Genomic DNA, 19,478 nt, shown 5'->3' on the forward strand with positions numbered 1-19,478 from the left:
CATCTGCATATCAATGTCCTAGAGATGAGAGTGGTGCTTCTAGCATTGCAAGCACTTCACGACTTTCTCCCTCTTGGGACGATAGCTGTCCAGACCAACAACATGTCGGTGGTTTGGTATCTAAACAAACAAGGGGGGACCAGATCAAGCCCCTTATGTCGAGAGGCCCTGCGAGTTTGGAATTGGGCAATTTCTTCCCAACGCTTTCTCATTGCAACGCACATCCCGGGGACTTCCAACATGATAGCAGACAACCTAAGCAGGGCAATATTGTTACCTCATAAATGGTCCTTGAACCAGAAAGTAGCCTGTCTGATCTTCCACAAGTGGGGACGACCCTTCTGCAATCTCTTTGCCTGCCCCATCAACACCAAATGCAGCAGCTTTTTCTCTCTCATTCCCCCCTCCGGGAGAGTCTCCAAGAGATGCACTCGTCCACGATTGGCCCCCGGGACTCCTTTATGCTTTTCATCCTTTTCCACTCATTTCCTGGGTCATACAGAAAGCAATGTTGTTGGGAAGCAAGATGATCCCCTTTATGCCTTACTGACCTCGTCAGATTTGGCTCCCTTTCCTCGGGCCTCACCTGTTAGAATTTCCATGGACTCTGGACCCAGTGCCAGACCTCCTGACACATATGTCAGGTTCTCTTACCCCAGTCTTCACACTCTCAAACTGACAGCATGGCTGCTCCAGTTCCATCACTAGTCAGGCTTCATGATCTGTCTCTAACTGTAACCCATATTATTACCTCTTCTCACAAGCTTTCGACTAGGAAATTGTATCACAGTAAATGGAAGAGATTTTCTATATGGGCACACAACAGAGAAGTTAATCCATTTACAGCTCCCATTACTATTGTTTCAGAGTTCCTTTCAGAACTCTTTCACCAGGGTTCAGCGGCTGCTACACTCCGAGTTCAGCTAGCAGCAATATCTAATTTTCATGCGGAGATTAATGATTCCAGTCTTATGTCTCACAAACTGTGCAAATCTTTTCTTAGGGGTTCCATGATGTTAAGACCTCCTGTGTAAGACCCCATTCCTCCTTGGGATTTGAATCTAGTCCTGTCTAGACTTACTCTGCCACCTTTTGAACCAGTCCATAGTTGTCAGTTGAAATTCCTGTCTTGGAAGACTCTTTTTCTGGTGGCAATAACCTCAGCCAGATGAGTTTCTGAATAACAAGCCCTATCAGTTAAACCTCCTTATTTAATTTTTCACAAAGACAGGGGTTTCTCTCCGGACCAGTCCTTCCTTTATTTCTAAAGTCTGTTCTCAATTTCACTTAAACCAAACAATTGAATTGCCAGTGTTCTTCCCTAATCACACCAATAAAGCAGAGTATACATTCCACCAACTGGATGTGCATAGGCAACTGCGTTTCTATATCCACAGGACCAAAGGATTTAGAAAATCAGAACAGCTGTTCATTTCTTTTGCTGAGGCGAGAATGGGCTTGCCATTTTATAAAGGTCACACTATCAAACTGGATCTCTAGTTGTATTTCCTTTATTTACACTTTCTCAGGGAAAGGAGTTATCCTTTAAAGTCAAAGTGCATTCTACCAGGTCCTTTTCTACTTCTGCTGCTTTCCAAGCCAGGACACCTATTGATAATATATGTGCAGCAGCAACATGGGCTACCTCTCATACCTTCATTTCCCATTATAAATTGGATTTAATTTCCAGGGGTAGAGCCTCGTTTGGTTCCCTGGTACTCAGGAGTATTTTCCAGTGAGCCACCCATTCAAGATGCTAGGGACACTGTCTCACAAGTAGTAATGGAGGCGAGATAGGACTACATAACAAAGACGTTATGTACTCACCATAACGTTCCATGTATGTAGTCCATATTGCCGAACATTATTACGAAACCACCCACCAGCCCCCTATATGGAAGATCTGGAAACAGTTTTTCCTTTTCTACAGTGGTTTATACCATAAGGGCGCCTTTATTATAGTTTATTCTTCTGGACCTTTGCCCTTTTTCCTGTCTTATTCTGATAGACTAGTAGCAAACAAGATCTGGGGAATGTGCGCATGCACCATGGGATACCTACTAGCCACGAGCCAATCAGAAGTTTTCAGGTTTTCTAAGCAGCCGAGTCGGAGCCGAGGATCGGCTCCGAACCCACATGTAATAATGTTTGGCGAGATGGACTCCATACATGGAACATTATGGTGAGTACATAACTTATTTTTTTTAAAGGGTTATTTAACCCATTTATATTTAGTGAAAGGCATTTATATGCTGGCATCTGCTGGAACAATAGGTATGGAAACTACGATTAAATGATTTAGTGTGTAAAGCATTATACTAAAAAAAGAACAACTTGTTATGGACAAACACAATAAGGATGATGTGAAAATTTCAGAATTAAAAACATTTTTAACCTCCAACATGGAATAAAATATTCCAGGCTTGATGAAATGTTCATACAAGCCGCTTACTAACAACACCATAACACAGCCAATCACATTTTTGCTGCTACTTCTATGTACATAAACTGAAATTTTCTAAATAAATATTTTACATTCTTTAAGAAGATGTTAAATTTGTAGAAAACAAACAAAAACTACACAATAAGGTTAATATATAGTAAGACCTATCAAATAGAAGAACTTTAAATAACTATTCATTTATAATAATTAGCATTGCTTATACATATTTATTTATATATTAAAGGAGTACCGCACCCACAGACTCAAAAAATATGTTTAAAACATCATGGCATGATGTTTCCTACACTTTAACAGCACTCTGGGATTATTTACAGGATTTTAAATATCTTTATATGTAATTCCAGACTCTGACCACCTGGAGGCTGGCATATTGACGTGGTTTGGATAAATCAGGTTGCCATCCAGTATCCCAGAAATCATTGTTTGGCTCAAAAATGTTACATCATGCAGGCCTCCGTTTGCCTAAAGTCCCTGTCATTTCATAGATGTTGCATGTGTACAAAGTACTGAGTAAAATACAACAGTGTAAGTAACATTCCCTGCTGCTGGATGACTACTTAAAACAGAAACAGTACAAATGCTACAGAACACACTCAAAGTGCTGTTTACTGCTGCCTTTTTTTCTAATTTAGTTTAAATGGCACTAATTTCTGAGACAATGAATTCCAGTCCATTTACTTCTCCCCTCCCCCATAACACTTAGCTTCCCTAGCTGTCAAAGTCCTGATGGTAATTTGACCTGGTAATTCCATTGATTGGCAGATCTCAGCAGGGTGCTTGACTCATAGGTTCATAGGTTCATACTAGGCTATCTGCCCAAGGGCATTTATAAGCCTAGCCCATAGTTATGTGGCTTTCGCCACCCCTTTAGTTTGAATAAAACTATGCCTATTATTTTGCTGTGCCTCTGTCAAGCAGTGACACTGAAGTAATCCCTGGGGTATATCTGCGATCTCCCATCCATTGGTCAAGATTCCTCTTGAACAAGGCCAGTGAGGTGCTCTGCCTCACATGTACCGGGATTTTGTTCCACAGCATAGGGAGTCTCTGGGTGATGAATCTGTCCCTCCAGCACGTTCTATTAATAACCGTGTCAAGGTTTAAGTCTCCGCCTTGTGGTTCTGAGGGATCTAGATTTTTGAGGTGAAGCATATTCATCAAATCTGGGTTTGACATGGCCTTATATGTCAGGCACAGGTCACCTCTGAGCAAGTGTATGAGACTGAATAGAGCTGGAGTTCTTTCAGTCGGGCAGCATAAGACATATTTTGAGACCCTTTATCCTTTTGGTGAGGAACTTTGGGGCCTTTCCAGCTGCTGCAGGTGTCGGGTCAGATACATTCGGGGCACTGTACTCAATCATAGGTCTAATGAGTGATGAGTACAGGGGGACGATGACCTCCCTTGATCTAGATGTGAATCCCTTCATGATCAGGTGGGCAATGTAGAAGGTTTTCCTAACTACTTTAGCAACATGAGTGTCAAACGAAAGGCTACTGTCAACCTGGGTCCCCAGATCCCTGATGACTTCTTCTGTGTTCAGTGGATTGCCACCTATATGGTAGCTAGGGGTAACCTTGTTTTTCCCAAAGGGTATGACTATGCATTTCTTGGCGTTTAACTTTAGGCCATGGCTCTGGCACCAGTTATCCATTTCTGTGAGGCCCTTCTGAAGGATATCTGTGTCAGATGTGTCAGTTTGCAGTCATCTGCAAACTTTGTCAGCCATATCTTTGCTCAAGCATTTCCTTTGTTAGAGGGGACATTTTTTGCTGCACTATAGCCATGGCCTTACTTGACTGCAATCACATCCAGTAAGGTCTTGTGCCAAGGAGCTAAAGAATAAAACATTTATACTATTAACCAGTTTAGATCTTTATTAATTTAAGTGTTAAGGTATCACTTCATGCTTCCACCTTGTTAAAAATCGAGATTTACATGTGCAAAGTGTGTTGGTATGCAGTGTTTGCCTTCATATGTTTTTACTCCACTGGTTGGTTTGCAAAAAAAACCTTTTGCAGTGTCCCTGGATTTGTCTTTGTACATACAAACAACAGTGCTATATTTTCCCCTTCCTTTTTCTTGTGTCCAGAAGTCACTTATAACAAAGTAAATTTTTTTATTGATTTTTTTTAAATAAAGGACATCAAGGTTAACTTACCTTGAATCAGATAATGGATGCCACTGCAAAGAATCACTGTTGAAATATTTGTGCATGGACAAAATCCCTTACTAAATCTATTTGCCAGCCTCCAGTTCAATTGGTGCTATGGCTTTAATATACTAGTGTGTTTGCTCATGCCTTCCAAATATCTCCACCATTAGATACCAGTTTTGCAGTGTAGAAACCACCCGACATGCCCATACACCTTTAGCCATCAATATGCAGCTACTCCTGTTCATGTGAGTATGTGAATTCATTTTCAGAGTTAAGGTGTAGAAGCTGCATTGAATAATTCTAGGTGCTTGTTCAGGTTTCACATGGTGCTTGCTTAGAGCTACTCTCATGTTAAGCCACTATGAATATGTTGCACTGCCACCTCTGATACCAGGGTAATGTTTTAATCTTTCTATTCCCGCACTGCACACTAACAGTATCTGTTGCAAATTCAACAGAGAAGTATGCAAGCGATACACCACCTAAGCATCATTTACCATGCAGAGTGTACAAGTATGCATATCAAATTTCTGTGTTTCCAAACATCGGTGTTACTACACTACTACTGAATAAAACAGCACTCAGGCTGGGGGAAGGACAAGGGAGCCATGACATCACAGAATGGGTGGGTCTTATTATTTTAGTTAGAATCAGATGATGGCTGTGGTGATGTCACTTTGGGGGAGGGAACTGATTAAAAAAAAAAAAAAAAGTACCTGCACTGGCTGGCCTCGATGATGTCAGTAATTGGGCGACTCCAGCAAGCTTTATTCAAATGTGAGAGAATAATTTTGTAAGTGAAACCATCACAGTATGAGAAGGTAGGCTTCTGTTACAGAAGTAAGGGGAATTATAAGAATTGTAAATGCTTTATTGTTCTTGGTTTACAAAGGACAATGTAAATAGAGAGGAAAAGGGCCGTGAAGTTGAGGAATACATTAGAGAAACCTGTTGTACTCCTTTAACTGTCATACTGAAGATATGCTCAGACCATTCTTAATACTTGAAGTATTTATATGAATTTAGAAAACTCTATGTTATGAGTAAATAATGTCTTTTTAAGGTACATGTGCCTGTAATTTGGGCAGTGCAGTGGTGCAGCGGTTAGCGTTGTTGCCTCACAGCAAGAGATTCTCTGGTGCGATTCTCAGCTAGGGTGCCTTCTGTGTGGAGTCTGCATGTCCTCCCTGCATTAATGTGGGCTTCCTCCGGGAGCTCCGGTTTCCTCCCACATTCCAAAGACATGTGTATGGAATGCTTTTCTCCAGGCCTCCACTGAAAATGGGCTGTGTCCCAGTCGGAATTTCCTGATAGACAAATGTTAAATAAATAACTAAATAAATTTAACCAGAATAACACTTATGTCCTAAATGTATAGCATTGTATAACAGATTATCTGTACTTATTACACTTTGCAAAAAGGTTATGAACCAGTTGTTGTGTCTTTCGGCTTTTCCCGGTTAAGGGTCGCCACAGCGGAACTCCGGTCCGCTAATGATTGGCAGTTGAAATTTACGTGCCGAGTTGCCAGCCCTGACGCACAACCTTCAACGAAGGTATGCCCATTCACACATGTCTCCACGCAGAAGTTGCTCTAGCTGAGAGTCGAACCAGGCAGCGTCTTACTGTGAAGCGACAACGCTACCGCAGCACCACCACCATGGGTTTATATTAATATTTTTCCTATGTAAATTACTTACATTTGAACCACATTCACTACAAAAAACATATAAATGATTGCAAATTCTCATCTAATCTCTCACACAGACTAGAAGCTTGTGAAAACAGCCTACATAGATGTTGGCTTTTTCCATTCATATTCATTATCTAACAAAGGTGAATTATAAAGCAGACTGCTAATGTCTGTATTTTATTCAGAAATGTAAGTTATCTTAATGAAATTGTATGCATTTTTCAACTTATGTTATTTCACTATTCCCTATATAAAAGACATGTCTGAGTCTTCTGACTAGTAAGGTGGTGCTACACCATTGTCTAGTATCAACAAATGCTTCATCTATGAATAATAATCATTAAAAACTTCAGAATTACATAATTACTGTATATTTTTTAATATTTTTAATGTACAGTAGTTCCGTTACTAATGATTCAAACTTGCTGTAGCAAATGTAATTGCTGTTGGAGGAAGCATTTTACAGCCAAAATAAGAGTTACTGTATATAAGTATATTAGTATCTAATGTTTACACATCCGCACACATTCAGAAGCAGAGACAGACAGGCAGGCAGGCAGGCACCCATGCGCACGCGCACACACGCACACACACACACACACACACACACACACACACACACACACACACACACACACACACACACACACACACACACACACACACACACACACACACACACACACACACACACACCAGTTACAGCCACTTTGTTGAGCAAATACACTTTAGATGTCTCATTGTGATCAAATGAATGAAAAAAACATACAATTCAAGACATTGCAACCCCCATGCCTCTTAACTGTCCCTGACTTTGCAATGTAGTTCTTCTCTGTCACTCATAGAATGTTTGATTTGTTCTTAAATCACTGAGGATTAAATTCAGTCAATAATACCAGACAATAGAGTTTCATACCTGTCGTTTAGGAAATATGTGCTTATGGAATGCCTGTTGTAGTTGAAAGAAGTTGTTATGCATTGTCTCTATCTCTGTCTCTCCCACTCTCTCTGTCATTCACTGGTGCTGTCTTTCTCTCTCACAGGTATGCACAAACACACACATATTACTTATTTTATTTATTATTAATTCTACGCTCACTAAACAACAAAGCCACTTTCAGAGAACATAAAAAAGTGGTAACCATTTGTTTTTTTGTCTGTACAAGATTCATGGCATCCTACTATACTGCTGTGAAACAGGGGTCTTGTTATTTTTTTATTTTATTTTATTTTTTTACCAAACATGACCTGTACATTACCACCATGTTCAAAAACATTTGTTATCCAATTCGGGTGAAGATGTACACTTCACTCATTCTTTATGCATGATTAATGAATGCATGAGTGAGTATTAAGTTGATGTGGATGGATGGAGAAGGCTGACTAAGAATTATAGCATGCTGTTCAGAATGGCAATTAGAGTAGAGCATCAGATTCTCAATAATTTGTGTAATACTATTGTAAAACCTTATGTATACAACTATACTATACTGTCTGTCAGAAGTGCAACAGTATTTGGGTTGTGATCAGCACGGGGGACAGAAGATTGCCACAGAACTGATGAAAACAGAAGTTGCAGTCTAATTGCCAAGAAATAACAGTAGTCATTAGCAATGATGGGAAGCAAGTCCATTATCAAGGCTAGCTTAAAGACATATCACAACAGGAAGGCCTCAGGATTATTACCTAAAAATCTACAGCTTAGAAAATGGCAAAGAGCAACATATCAATGCCAGTATCTAAGAGCCTGATTCATAGGTTAGTACTAGGTTAACTGCGCTTCTGAGCCATTTTAAGCCTAGCCAATTATCCCTTGTGAGACTCAAACCCTGCACCTTGTGTTTGTAAGGCAAACACCTTAGCCATTAGACTATCCTCCCAACCAGTGGATGGATGGAGAAGGCATGTTTATAGCAACCTTGTAACTATGCATCATGTATAATAAGTCAGGACACTGGTTTGCAAGTATAGAAGAAGGATTAGTATGCACTTCAAATAGCCTGTATAAAGAATATTTTGTTTGACATGTGCTGCTCACATCACACATATTTAATCATGTATGTAATTTAGTCTATAGTTATTTTTCTCCTTGAAGCATATTTTGTGAGTAATACCCAGTGGTTTTGTTTATTGTGTTTTTTTTTAATTAGTAACCGTTTTCATAACCAAATAATGTTAGTAGAACCAATTACTTGACTTGCTTAGTGTAAAGTGCATTACAAGCATATACTGTCTTTTTTGTTTCAGGTGCTTGAAAAAAATGATATCACAGAAGAAAAGCTCAAACAAAAACAGACTATAGAAGGTACTGTCTATCAGGAAGCAGATACAAAACTGATGTTTCTGATCACCTTTGTTTCTTTAAAATATATATTTCTCCTGGTGCCATGTACAACAACAGAAATTAAATTGTGGCTCACATAAAGAAAGAAGGGCATTTATTTTTGCATGAAATTAGTACGCGGAATCCAATTGTTAACTATTAGATTTCTGTCTGGATCTAGTTTGTAGTCTGTATATAACCACTCTATTTATTTATTTTATATTTGATGACCGGGAGTGTCCGGCTGAGCTAAAGCGTTTTTCAGTGGAGTCCCGGGGAGAAAAGCTCCAAATAGTACAAACAATTTAAAATAATATAGAATATCATGGAAAGTTCAAAACACATGCAGTAGTTACAAAGGTTTACAAGTCTAAAAACAAAAAGCAGATAACAACTAAAGCATAGAGAGTAGCATGCAGTAGTTAAAAAAAGTTTACAAGTCTAAGAACAAAAGGCAGTTAACAACAAAAGCATAGGAAGTTACATAAAAAGCATAGGGAGTAAGCTGTTTACACTATGTAATATGTATTACATAAACAGTAACTCCTGAGGTATATGTAGATTTGGAAATTAGAAAAAAAGTTTAGAGGTAGTTAGGGAAGGAGGAAATAGAGTAAGTTGAGCAGATGAGATAGGGTGATTATGGGGAGGAAAGTAAGGAGTAATGGAGATAGTTGGTTACTATATAAGATAGTTGTGGTCAGGGAGGATGTGAACAGTGTCCGGTCCAATTCCTTTTGAAGTACTCTTTGGTGGCTGATTTAAATTGTTTGGGGAATGTGGGGGTCCTGATTTCAACTGGGAGTTTGTTCCATGCAGTAGAGGGGTGGTAGCTATATAAGTTGCACCCAGTCTTTGACTTTGGTTTGTAAACATTTAATATAATAACCACTCTAATGGAGTGTTTCTGTTAATATATAGAATGCTTACAATTTAGTGAAATTAATTTTGCCAATTCCTATTATATTGAATCTCAACAAAATGAAAAAAATATATATATGTTTTGAGAGTAGGAATATTGTTTAACAGCACTGATTCATTATTCTGATTTTTTTGTTTAATTGCAAGGTTTTGGGGAATGGAATGACTAACCGGTTTTACTTTATTTTCATAGGCGCAGTTAGAGCCACTAACACATAGCTGGCTAGTATATAGTCATCTACTGACACTAACACGCTGAAGGTACTGAGGGCATGTTCGAACTGCCCCCAGGGAAATCCAGCAGGGAATGTCTTGGTCTTTTATTTGTGTGTCTGTGTATGTGTGTTGGTTGTGTACTGACATAAGTCTACAATACCTTTTTTAGAATTTTTCATCAAATCCCTGTGTTAAATATATAATCTGATGTTGTCATTTTCACTCATTCCTCAACAAATGAGTCTCGGATCCAACTCGAGCTCTTTTCTCTAGATTCTTGGATCAACAATTCGAGTTCCTCTGTTTACCCATAGTGCCCCTAACTACTACATTACCTCAGATCTTGTTTGCTGCTTTAATGATTTGGTTGGGATTGCATCCTCTCTAGCTCAAGGATATTTTTTTGTTAGCTTTTGGAGTAATAAGAATAGAATTTATTTTTTCTTTGCTATTAGATAACTTCTGATAGTTAACCATTTCTCAATTTACTCACTTATTGTTAACCATTTATCCTTTATTTTTCTTTACGCTTTGTCAGGGTATTAGTGTTACCATAGGTGATATAACCTCCTCTGTCTTTTACCTTACTTGTTAAGGTAACTTGTTTGCCGTTGTTGGTAAAACTTTTTTTTTGCTTCTCCTCTCTTTTTCTCTTAAAAAAAATGTGTGTGTGTGTGTGTGTGTGTGTGTGTGTTTGTGTATGCACGCGTGTATAGGATTTCTCCTTTTACTTGCTCTTGGTAGTTATGGCTGAAAAGCCTACTGGTTTTAAGAAGTGCACTTCCTATGAACATAAGATACACAATATTGATGCCCACAGGGAGTACTTTTATTGTTTAGGCACCACTCTTCTGGATTCTCCCTGTGTGATTTGTGCTGAGTTCATTTCCAGGGCCATTAGTGTCAGGCACAATAAATTAGCACATAAGGGCCTTCTTCCTGCTTCAGCATCTTCTTCTTCAGATTCTGCTTCATGGGCTCAAATCCCCTCAAAAAAGTCAAAGCCTAAGGAGCTCAGGGAGCATACTAAGTGCTCTCCTACTCAGTCTCCTAAGACTTTCCCAACATTGGAGCCTCCAGCAAAACTTCTGAAGCACTCAGATCTGACACCTCCAGATCTAACTCCTTCAGTCACTAAGTCTCCTCACTTTCAGAGTCCTCTCCACAGCCAATTTCTCCAATGCTCAGGTCTCCCTTTTTGCAGGAGGCTCCAAGAAAACCATCTCGACCTCCATCCACTTCTTCTTCGATCAGGTCCTCCCAAAGTCATTCCGATGCAGATGTGGATAGGATGATCAGGAAATTTCTCAGAGCCCAGATGCAGATAGGTGTTTATCCATCTCTGTTCATAGGTTCATAGGTTGGTACTAAGCTAACTGCCCTTGTGAGCCAATTTAAGCCTAGCCAATTAGCCCTTGTGAGACTCAAACCCTACACCTTGTGTTTGTAAGGAAAACACCTTAACCATTAGGCCACCCTCCCACGGTCTCCCATCAGATCCATGAGCCTTAAACCTTCTTGACATCCCATCAGCATTCCTTTTCTGATGTGACCTATGGTTTCATAGTTGTCAGATCTGAGAACCCCAAGAGTCAAAGCGTCAGATCCAAAGATACCGTCTTCTTCTTCAGCTCCGACTGCCTCACTGACACATTCGGCATCAACCTACCTTGAGCAGGATGAGTCTTGGAGCCAAAGCATTGGCATTGGATCCAGGAGGATGACCACAACTCCAAGACTTTTGGTGCTGTTGCTTCCCCTTGGAGTCTCAGCGCTGGATAGTTCGGGTCCAGCTTCCTCCTCAGAAAAGAGACCCAGAGCGACCATGGCTTAACTGATCTGAGAGTTTCAGCTCTGGTGAGGTTGACTTTGTCTTCTCCCAGTCTCTCTGCGTTTGAGGTGGTAGAGGAGGCTTTCTCCCATCTGAGAGCTATTTTGATTCTCTCTTCCTCTGATCCTGTCGCCATTTCTCCTTCAGATCTAGTGTTGGAGCCTTGTCAACCTACTCAACAGGGACAGCCAGCCTGTAAGAGCTTCCTGGAGTTCCAGTTCAGGATCTTCCCATTTCTTCCAATACCTTTTCATTGCATCCCACTGAAGAAGTTCCCCGAAAGAGATCATGCAAAAGGAGGCACTTAGATTCCCTCAGGAAACTGACTGAAAACACAATTTTGATGATAGGGAAGGACCCCCAAGATCACCACCAGAAGACGTCTCCTTCAGAGACATTCTAGAGGTCCTACGCCAAAAAGGTGGTCGGTCCCCCCAAACCCCTTCCCAAGAAGGATTGGTGTTCATAGAAGCCTTCAGGTCTGGCCCATGTACATCTTGGGTTACCTTTGTGCGCCAAAAGGTAGGTGGTTTTAAAGTAAGGGAATCCCTGTAGATGCCATGGTTTTTGCAGCAGCCACCAAAAAGGAGCTGGCTTTACAGAGCTCCACTGTCTATCCCCATAACAGGTAGTCTAGGGCACTGGATAGATATGGAAAGCGGTTATGGTTGCTTAATTATTTGGCACACTTTACTAGGTTACATAGGGACTTGATTAAGGAACTCTCGAAGTCTGCCACTGCTAGGACCCTACATAAACCCCCCCCCCCCCTTAGTTCTAATACAATTTTTTTATTTTTTTACAACTCTGTCATGAATTCTCTACTATGTGGTATCTCTGCTTCACGCAAATATGTGATATATCACCCTGTACTACAGTTTATGTTCCATTCTTTACAATCCATGTAAAAATTTATGATGTTATGTGATCCTATCTCGCCTACATTCTGTACTGATGGGCTCGGAGCCGATCCCTCGGCTCCGACTCGGCACGCTTATGCTATAGAGCGAGGCCTCTTATTGGCTGAGCTATCTTTATCCCAGGATGCACCACCACTAATCCCCCAGATCTCGTTTGCCGCTTACAAACTTAGACGTGGTCTCAACTTGGCTGGGCTAAGTACTATTTATTTTTCCTGTCAGAAATTTGCTTGCTTTAAACCCAAAAGCTGTTTTAACAGCTATTGTTGTCATACGAGTGTGTATTGATCAGTTTTGTTGAGAAATTTGTGTTTTTTTCGTCAGGGAAGGTTTCCCGTTTTAGTTAGAGGGGCCTTCCACTGTTGCTTTCCTATTACTGTTTCTTGCGTGGGTCAAGTGCCCGTTTAAGTTAGAGGGTCTTGACTCTCTCTCTTTCTGTGTGGTTTGGTCACTGTATTGTGTAAAAAAAACAAAAAAAAAAAAAAAACAAAAACAAACTTTTTATATTGTTGTTCTTGAACTATTTAGTTTGTTGTATTTCTCTTTATACAGGTACTGTTTTTCGAAAGTAGTATGTCCAAAGAGCATAGACCCTCCGGGTTTAAAAAGTGCACGAGGTGTGGTTATAAAATGTCCATAACGGACGACCACTCCTCGTGCGTCTATTGCTTAGGCGCCAAGCACCTACAAGAATCTTGTAGCGTGTGTCACGCCTTTTCATCAAGAGTCCTCCAGGAGAGGAAAAACAAATTAATCCTGAAGGGATTAATTAAGCCACCCTTCGAGGAGGCTTTATCTTCCTCTCCTTCTCCTTCAAAAAAGAAGAAAGCGTCGGCTCCGACCAGTCAGTCGGAACCGACTGCTAAAAAATCGAAGCAGACTTCTCCATCGGCTCCACGGACTTCGGAGCCGAGGGCGGAACGGTCTGCCTCGATGCCTCCAGCCTCGACCCCTCTGGTTTCGGAGCCGAGGACTGGGGCATCGAGAGGCGGGTCACCTTCATCTGCTCCACTGATATTGGAGCCGATAAGGGTTACCGGCTCAGACTCTTCCCCCTCGGAGCCGAAGTCCTTATTGGCACCGAGGGAAATTGCCTTGAGATCTCCCTCGGAGCCGATAGTGGTAGAGTCCATTCGGAGCCGGTCCCCGAGTCCTTTGGTGCCAATGGAGAAATCGGTTTGGGCCCGATCGGTATCCTCCAGATCATCCAAGATGTCTGATTCGGACATAGACAGGGTGCTCCTAAGACTCTTCCAGTCTCCGGTGTTCCAAAAGCTAGTTTCGGCTCCAGCCCATTCGGCTTCGGAGCCGATGGTCCACTTCCCTACTATGGTTCCTCCTCCAACAGCCTCGGCACCGTTGGAGCCAGTGCTGGTGGAACCGGTGGAGGTTTTAGGGTCGGGCCCGACCCTTGCTCCAACTCCGGCTCTTGGGTCGGAGTTCAGTACACGGACTTCTTCCGTCGGCCCTGGGGGGAGGCTTCGGGATTGATGTTTTCGGTGCCAAGTCTCCCTCTTAGTGTGTCGGCGGCGGGAGTGCCGTCCACTGTCATGGCCACGGAGGTAGGACCCTCCCAGGATTCTGGTGGTCCCGCCTTCAGGGCTATGAGGAGTGTGTTAGCCAAATCTTCCTTGGCTACCTCCACGGTCTCCCCAGCTCCTTCCCTGCATACCGAGACTGGGTCTTTGGCAGTCCCCCTGTCCTTAGACAGCGGAGCCCCGGGGCCTGAGGTCACCCCCACTGGGGTTTCTCCCCCTCCTGGAGGTCCTTCTGAAGCCTCTTCGGAAGAACCCCCCAGGAAGAAATCGTGCAAGAGGAAGCACGTTGACTCCCCTGATGAGTCTCTCACATCAGACACTGATCTCGATAATGCAGAGGGGTCCCCTAAGTCGTCCTCAGATGATGTCTCCTTTGCAGACATCCTGGAAGCCCTAAAACAACGAGGCGGCTGGCAGTCCAAACCTCCTTCTGCTGATGAGTCGGTGTTCCTGAAGGCCTTCGGGGCTCAGCCCTCCGCCTCCTGGGTGTCTCCGCCCTTCGATGAGCTCTTGGATTTGATCTGTCGAAGGGCATGGGAACACCCAGACTCTGTGGAACCGGTGCCTGCTCGTCCAATAAGTTCCTCTCGGCATCCCCTGAAAAAGAGTTTCTAACTAAAGGTGTGGCTGTAGATGCTTTGGTGGTGGCATCTGCTACCCAGCAAGATGTAGCAGAGGCTTCGACGTCCGTCCATCCTCCTAATAAGGAGTCTAGGAGCATGGATCGGCACGAAAGCGCACCCTGAGTTCAGCGGCCTTTACATTAAGGTCCTTGAACTACCTTACGCACTTTACTAGATTTCAGAGGGATCTGATTAAAGAACTATCCGATACCCTCTTGGGTAACCTGCCTGAGGAGCTGGCCCAGACGGTTGGCTCTCAGCTGGCTACAGTGTCGTCCATCTCAAACTCGTCCATGAGGCTCATTTCTTATGCGGCCGAAGCGAGTAGAGCGCGGTACAGGCATTGCTCTACGGAGACAAGCCTGGCTCCGCCCGTGTCATTTCGCGGAGGCCTTTAAGTCTTCCTTTGCCGACGCCTTTGATGGGTCCTCCCTGTTTGGACCCAAGGTAAAGGACACACTGACCCGCTGTGAACAGGAGGGTAAGACTCTGACTGCTGTAGGGGCATGATTTTCCACTCCCTTTCGGCCTTATCCCAAGGCTAAAAGAGGAGGGAAAATGTGGTTCCGTAGATCTCAGAAGCCTTACCCCTCTCAGCAGGAGGATTCCCCTTCCAGAGGCAGGGGAGGGGGAAATTCTTCCGGAAGGTGCCGTCACAGAGGCGGCAGAGGCCCTCGCAACACTGGAGACCGCGAGTCCTTTCGTGGCTCTTCAGCCTTTCACAGTCCCTGAGGGATTGCCCGACTGTGCAGCTCCGAGCCAGTCGGGGTCGTTTCTCGAAGCACCTAAAAGCCTGGGAAGGTATCACTCAGGACCGATGGGTGCTTCGAATTATCGCCGGAGGTTACACCATCCCATTCTCTCATTCCCCCCCTCAGTCCAAAAAAATCTCGGACCCGCCACCCAGTCAACGGGATACTGCAGCCTCAGAAGTTTCAAAGCTGCTGCAAAAAGGAGTCATCCAACCGGTCCCCGCAGACCAGATCGGATTAGGGACTTACTCAAGATTCTTTTGGTGCCAAAGACCGGGGACTTGAGGCCCATTTTGGACCTCAGCATCCTAAACCGTTCAGTCAGAAAGTCCAAGTTCCGAATGGTCACCCTGCAAACCATTCTCCCATTGCTGGAGAAGGGTGTTTGGATGTGCTCCATAGATCTCAAGGATGCTTATTACCATATCATGGTACATCAAGCGTCCAGGAGACATATGCGCTTCAGCCTAGGAGGCAGTCATTTTCAGTTCCGTGCGCTGCCCTTTGGTCTCACCACAGCCCCCAGGGTGTTCACCAAGTGTTTGGCAGTCGTGACTGCTCACCTGAGAAGTCTAGGATTCCAGGTGTTTCCGTATCTAGACGACTGGCTCCTAACTGCCACCTCCAGGCATCTACTACTGCAGAGCCTTCAAGCCACTATATCACTGGGCAGTTCCCTTGGAATCACCTTCAATTGGCCAAAGTCTGTGTTGCTGCCATCTCAACGAATAAGATTCATAGGGGTAGAGATAGACTCAAACCGAATGCGGGTCTATCTACCTACAGACAGAATACAAACCATACAGACTCAAGTTCGAGCCTTACTTCCCAGGTCCAAAGCTCCAGCCAGGATGGTCCTGCAGCTATTCGGATCCATGTCCGCCACGGTTCTTCTAGTCCCCTTGGCAAGGTTGCACATGAGAATTCTCCAGTGGCTTCTTTCAGCTCAGTGGTCCTTTCAGGAACTCCCTCTCAGTCACCTCATATGGATCACGGAATCTTGCAAACGGGACCTTCGCTGGTGGCTAGTGCCCTCCAATTTGGATCAGGGACGACCCTTTGTTCTACCTCCTCCTGCGGCCACTTTGACCACGGACGCCTCCCAGATGGGGTGGGGGGGGGCATTCCCTGGGCAGGTCAGTCTAAGGCAAATGGCACCCGAAAGAGACCCTACTTCATATCAACATCCTAGAAATGAGGGCAGTACTTCTGTCCCTTCAAGCCCTTCACGATTATCTCCCTCAGGGCGTAATTGCTGTTCACTCAGACAACATGTCAGTTGTCTGGTACCTGAACAAACAGGGAGGGACCAGATCCTATCCTCTTTGCAGAGAAGCCATGAGAGTTTGGGAATGGGCAGTCTCGACCAAACGCTTTCTAGTGGCTACTCACATACCGGGCAAGTCCAATGTGATAGCCGACAGATTGAGCAGAACCATCCTCTCTCCTCACGAATGGTCTCTGAATATGACAGTTGCAAGTCAGATTTTCAGCAAATGGGGAGTTCCGTGTTGCGACCTCTTCGACTCCTCTGAATGCTAAGTGCAAAGAATTCTTCTCTAACCCGGCCCGGGAAGAGCCCCATGGATGCACTAGTCTGTCCTTGGCCCACCGGCTTGCTTTATGCCTTCCCTCCAGTTCCTCTCCTTCCCAGGGTGATTCAAAAGGCATCTCTCTTGGGGAGCAAAATGATCTTAATTGCTCCTTACTGGCCTCGTCAAGTATGGTTTCCCTACCTTCGGAAATATGCTCTGGAAGGTCCATGGTTCCTGGATCAGATCCCAGATCTTTTGGTTCATCAGTCGGGACTATTCCACCAGTCCCTGCACACCTTAAAATTGACTGCTTGGCTCCTCCTCTTCCGACTATAGTCAGGAGTCATACATTGGATCCAGAGGTTGTACACATATTATCTTCGGCCCATAAGTCTGCTACAAAGAAACTGTATTCTAGCAAATGGAAAAGATTTGCTATTTGGGCTCAACTCCGGGGCCTGAACCCCATCTCTATTCCCGTGGTAGAAGTACTAAAATTTTTAACTTCTCTTTTCAATCAAGGCTCTTCAGTCTCTACCATCAAGGTCCAATTGGCAGCGATTTCCAATTTTCACGAATCCATAAACCCACCTTTAATGAGCAACAGATTGTGTAAGACCTTCTTGAAAGGTGCTGCTCTATTAAGACCTCCGATCTCTCATCCTGCACCTCCATGGGATCTCGATATAGTGTTAGTCGCCTTGACTTCCTTCCCCTTTGAACCGGCGGCTACATGTGATCTAAAGTTTCTATCATGGAAGACAGCTTTTCTGGTGGCAATTACTTCTGCCAGAAGAGTTTCAGAGCCTCAAGCTTTGTCAGTAAAACCCCCGTACTTGGTTTTCCACAAAGACAGAGTATCTCTCAGGCCAAATCCTTCCTTTGTCCCTAAAGTTTGTTCCAGTTTCTGCTTACAACAATCGTTAGAACTTCCAGTCTTTTTTTCCAAAATATTCTAACAAAGCGGAATTCATATTCCACACACTAGATGTTCACAGGCAGTTGCGTTTTTATTTAGACAGGACCAAACAAACAAGGAAAACAGATCAGTTGTTTGTATCCTTTGCAGACAATAAATTGGGCAAACCTGTCACAAAGGTCACTATTGCCAAATGGATCAGGGACTGTATTACTCAAGCTTATTCCTTTTCTAACAAAGAGCTTACCACCTCTGTCAAAGCTCATTCTACAAGGGCTATGGCTACTTCGGTAGCATTTCATTCCAAGCTTGCCATTAGTGACATTTGTGCTGCAGCTACATGGTCTTCCCCGCACACTTTCATTTCCCACTACAAATTGGATGTGGCATCTAGGGGACGAGCTTCATTTGGTTCCACAGTGCTCAGGAGTGTTTTCCAATGAGCCACCCAGGATTTAGGTGCTAGGCACGCTGTCCCATCAGTACAGAATGTAGGCGAGATAGGATCACATAACATCTTTTAGTTATGTACTATAACTTTAGATGTTTGGGATCCATCTCGCCTACATTCGTAATAACCCACCCTCCTTCCCCCTTCCTTGGAGATCAGAGGATATCAGAAGGTCCGAATCCTGTTGTTTCATCTTGAAACATCTAACAATGTTATATAAACAAGTTGTGCATGTGTGCATGAATGCGGACAAACAAGATCTGGGGGATTAGTGGTGGTGCATCCTGGGATAAAGATAGCTCAGCCAATAAGAGGCCTCGCTCTGTAGCATAAGCGTGCCGAGTCGGAGCCGAGGGATCGGCTCTGAGCCCATCAGTACAGAATGTAGGCGAGATGGATCCCAAACATCTAAAGTTATGGTAAGTACATAACTAAAAGTTTTCGACTTTTGTATTTCTTCCTTGCTATGTAACAACATATGTCTTAAGTTATGTTTATTTTCTGTGTTTATTTTGCCTGCCATGCTATGTAACAACTTATGTCTCATCTTTGTTTCCTTCATGTCACCAGGATATTACTGTTTATTTATTTTATCTTAAATGTACATTCATGATTGCTTTTATTGTACTGGAGCTTTTCTGCTCTGGTCTCCACTGAAAATGGGCTTTTTTGTTCAGTTGGACCAGCCCGGTTAACAAATGTCAAATAAATAAATAAGTCTATCCCTGGGTCACTGTTGGAAGAGGAAGTGAAGACTTATTCCTCACAAATGACCACCCCATAATTGATAGCGAATGCATCCATGAAGCTAATCTATCACGCTGCTGAAGGTTCCTCACGGGATGCAGGTTCAGGTATAGCCATCAGGAGATATGCCTGGATGCGACTGTGTGACTTTGCAGAGCCTTTTACATCTTCATTCATCGGTGTTCCCTTCGATGGATCTTCCTTGTTTGGGCCCACAGTTAAAGACACACTTTCCCACAGTGAATAAGATGGAAAGACCTTGTCTGCATGGGAATCCATTTTTCTACCCCGCAGAGACCTTTTTCCAGGAATCATAGATTCATAGGTTGGTACTAGGCTATCAGCCCTAGGGCCTATACAAACCTAGCCATTAAAATTCCCTGGCTA

General features: G+C 43.3%; 1 protein-coding gene across 2 annotated transcripts in view; it reads left to right on the plus strand.

Annotated features, from left to right (window-relative positions):
• Window positions 1-19,478, plus strand: part of CLIP2 (CAP-Gly domain containing linker protein 2) — a 1,185,433-nt gene that overhangs the window by 884,124 nt on the left and 281,831 nt on the right. For both annotated transcript variants that reach the window (XM_044054144.1, XM_044054145.1), the window contains one exon: window positions 8,563-8,620. In XM_044054144.1, the coding sequence (XP_043910079.1) occupies window positions 8,563-8,620 (58 nt within the window). The remainder of the gene's footprint in view (window positions 1-8,562; window positions 8,621-19,478) is intronic.

The sequence above is a fragment of the Protopterus annectens genome, chromosome 13.part0 (assembly GCF_019279795.1).
Source record: "Protopterus annectens isolate FY-2018-M chromosome 13.part0, PAN1.0, whole genome shotgun sequence".
Taxonomy (NCBI): Eukaryota; Metazoa; Chordata; order Ceratodontiformes; family Protopteridae; genus Protopterus; species Protopterus annectens.